Source organism: Rhagoletis zephyria, unplaced genomic scaffold (genome assembly GCF_001687245.7).
Source record: "Rhagoletis zephyria isolate East Lansing unplaced genomic scaffold, Rhagoletis_zephyria_1.1 Rzeph_scaffold_26427, whole genome shotgun sequence".
Lineage (NCBI taxonomy): Eukaryota > Metazoa > Arthropoda > Insecta > Diptera > Tephritidae > Rhagoletis > Rhagoletis zephyria.
The window spans coordinates 2,169-5,539 of NW_016183485.1; the positions used below are offsets into that span (position 1 = coordinate 2,169).

Here is a 3,371-nt window from a genome sequence, read left to right on the forward strand (position 1 = left end):
CGAATCTGTCGTCATGCTTCGTCGGGTTGGACAGTGACCTCACGGTTGACCAAAGCTTTCTCACACCAGAGAAGTTACTGGTCTTCAGTGCTCTTCCCACTTCTTCCGCTTATAAACGTTCACAAGTTGCCGAATCTCCGTGTTGAAATCCATGATATGTGACCTGGTCTACGAAAAGGGAGCTTACGTGCGAAAACTAGTTTTCTGTGAAAAAGCTGTTAAAAGTAAGCAACTCGTTTCGTCAGTTTCTCATTATCTCGTTAATTGTTCTCCGCGCCGGACGTCCAGTAAGTGTTGTTGTTGGTCCAGTAAGTGTTGTTGTTGGTCGGAATATTATTATAGTTCATCGTGTAAGTTGCTAGTGTGGAACATTTAAAAAAGTAACACTGAAGAAGTGACGTTTACTGTTTCTGTTGATTATCGTCTTCGCATTTCGCATGAAATGAAACATGAGTGTTGATGAGGAGTTCAGTGCCGTATACGGACAATATTTCCATGAAAAGGACCATGAAAACGATGATGAAAACTATGAAGAGAGCGATGATGATGAAGACGAAGTATGTGTATCTCAGGCAGAAGATGATACCGAACAAACTTTTGTTAAGATGGACCTGTATGTTGTTGATGTAAAGGAGGAGGAGCTGGTAACAAAATTTCTGTCAAAAGATTGTTGTAATAATGAATGCCATACACTGATACCACGGGAAATGATCGAGAGTACGCGGAACAATTGTTTAGAGATGTCGAAAAATGAACTTGATTTAGTGATACTAAGTCACATCGAAGCTGGAATTATGAGTAACGAAAAGCTAGAAAGTGTATACGCAAAGCTTGCTGGGCGGAAGAAATATGGACAGAGACAGGATACAGAAGTTATGAGGCATAGAATTCAATTTACCTTCTACAGAGTACCTGTTTGTCGTTCGTTTTTCCTTTTTGTACATGCCTGTACGACGAAGCGTTACGAAAATTTAGTACGTCATTTTCACGCACAGGGTGTAACAGTGCGCCAACACGGACTGGCAAGTAAACCGAGTACACATCCAAAGTCATTTAAACCGGCTGACATCGAAAAAGCTGTTAAATTCATCGAGTCTATAGCCGATTTAATGGCTCTTCCACTGCCCGGACGACTCCCAAAATTTAAGGATTTTCGGATAATGAAACTGCCATCCAGCGAGACGAAGTCCTCAATTTATCGAAAATACATTTCTTCACTCAGTGATGACGAATTGAAGATGAGTAATTGCAGTTTTCGACGGATATGGTCCAAATACATACCCCATGTTACAGTTATGAAACCAGCGGATGATCTCTGCGATGTCTGCCGTGGTAAGTAGCTCATTATTTTCTCATTTTATAGTTGTATCAAACGTTGAGATTAAATTCAGTATTTTTTCTTTTAATAGGAAACACAATATCGATTGCGCAAGCCAAAGGTGTTACTGACATTGAACGCGCACAGAAGCTTAATCAATTTCTTGATCACCTCCACCGAGCCCGAAATCAACGAGAATATTATCAAAGTTGGTGTAGAAATACTGACCCTACAGCAGTCGTTCTGTCATTTGATTTTGCCCAAACCGTTCACTACCCTGTCAGTCCACAACAACCTGGTACAGCATACTTCAAAGCAACCAAGAAGTGCGGAGTCTTCGGAATTACAGACGAAAAACAAAAAGTTCAGGTTAGAATTTCAAACTGAATCATAGGAACTCAAATTGCTCGCCTTTACAGGATCTTACTTATTTTTTTTTTTTTACAGTACAATTACATGATAGACGAAAAAGATGACGTTGGTAAAGGACCTAACTGTGTTGTGAGCATCCTGCATTATCACCTGCAAACCTACTATAAAGACATTGAAACACTCGTTCTTTTCTGTGACAATTGTGTTGGGCAGAATAAGAATAACACTGTACTATCATATCTGCAATGGTGTTTGGCTCGGGGTCTTAACAAAACTATTTTATTCAATTTTCTACTTACCGGGCACACTAAGTTCGCGCCTGATCGTTACTTCGGTATTTTCAAAAGTAAGTATGCCGTCAGTAACATCGACACGTATGCAGATTTACTGCAGTGTGTCGAGGCATCATCACCTGGGGGTTATAATAAAGCTGTATCGGCTGAAAAAGTCGTCTGGTATGAATGGGACAGCTATTTTAAACCACTGTACAAGTCACTTGTTGGAATAACGCAATTCCATCATTTCATAATCTCTACAGATTGTGTAAAAACAAAGAAATTCGCAGACAGTGAAGAAGTGCAGTCCTTTAAGCTTCTGTTAAAACCTATCGATCCTGAAATGCCGAAAGTTATACAACCAGCCGGTTTATCTTTGGAACGTCAGTGGTACATCTATCACAATCTTCGCAGCTTAGTTTCGGATATATCTAAAGTAGATATTGTGGCTCCATTGCCGAAAGATTTGCCATCGAAGAAACGGAAGGCAAAAACTAGTGAAGATGTTCTCAAACCAGACGAGGAACCAGGTCCATCTTCCTCAGGATCAACACGTAAAAAGATCTCAAGGAAAACGACAACAAAGAAAAATACATAAACTACTCAGCATTATTATTTTTGGCCCATAATACGTTTTTCTAGTGTATAATCATGTCTTTATAGCTTATAATTCAATGTATTTTGTTCATTACCAATAAATTATATTTTGTCGTATTTTTACTCTTCTTTCTCTACATTTTTAGTACACTTCTAAGCAAGTTAGGACTTTCTGCTTTTCACCACGTGAAAAAGCATCTCATCTTCCATCCGAATCAACCAAAAAGTGAAAATTGATTTTTTGACACCTAAGCCCCCTTTCCGTAGACCAGGTCACATATGGAGATTTCCACAATCTGCCTAGCGAAGGTTTTCACACTCATCGGTTAAGACAGCCGCTTCAGCGTTGAATTGCTGTGCAGCTTCGTCTCTTGAACCGCAGCTATTAATATTCCATGCTGGCCCATGAAAACGTGTTAAAGATAAAAGCAACTCAGAGGCTTCAACTGCTCGGCAACCCCAATAAACATATGTGATGACAGTGCACTTGTCATCGTTGTCTACGCTTTTTGTGTATACTATTCGTGTGAGCTTGGTGTGCTAGATCTCATCTTTGCTTAAATATTAAAAAATGCTTTCATGTCACTTACTCAAAATCGAGCCTTATTTCCTGAAGCTCTTATAATATTGCTAAACGTGCCTTGCAGACTGTTGATGAAATCAAAGACCTTGGAGTTATTTCACTGTACAGCACTCGGCTTGATATTGAGTCATAAGTAAAGAAGAGTAAGTTCTCCGTTCTTCGAAGTTAGCATCCAAAATCGAGAAATGGGCCTTCGAAGTTCGAAATTGGGCCTTTGGTAAAAAAT

The 3,371-nt window shown here is 39.5% G+C and overlaps 1 protein-coding gene across 1 annotated transcript; it reads left to right on the top strand.

Moving 5' to 3' along the window:
- The first annotated feature begins 514 nt into the window (after window positions 1-514).
- On the top strand, window positions 515-2,616 carry LOC108382341 (uncharacterized). Its single transcript, XM_017638727.1, has 3 exons — window positions 515-1,332; window positions 1,410-1,687; window positions 1,766-2,616. The coding sequence occupies exons 1-3, from the start codon at window positions 606-608 to the stop codon at window positions 2,561-2,563; spliced, it is 1,803 nt and encodes a 600-aa protein (XP_017494216.1). The 5' UTR covers window positions 515-605; the 3' UTR covers window positions 2,564-2,616.
- The last annotated feature ends 755 nt before the right edge of the window (window positions 2,617-3,371 follow it).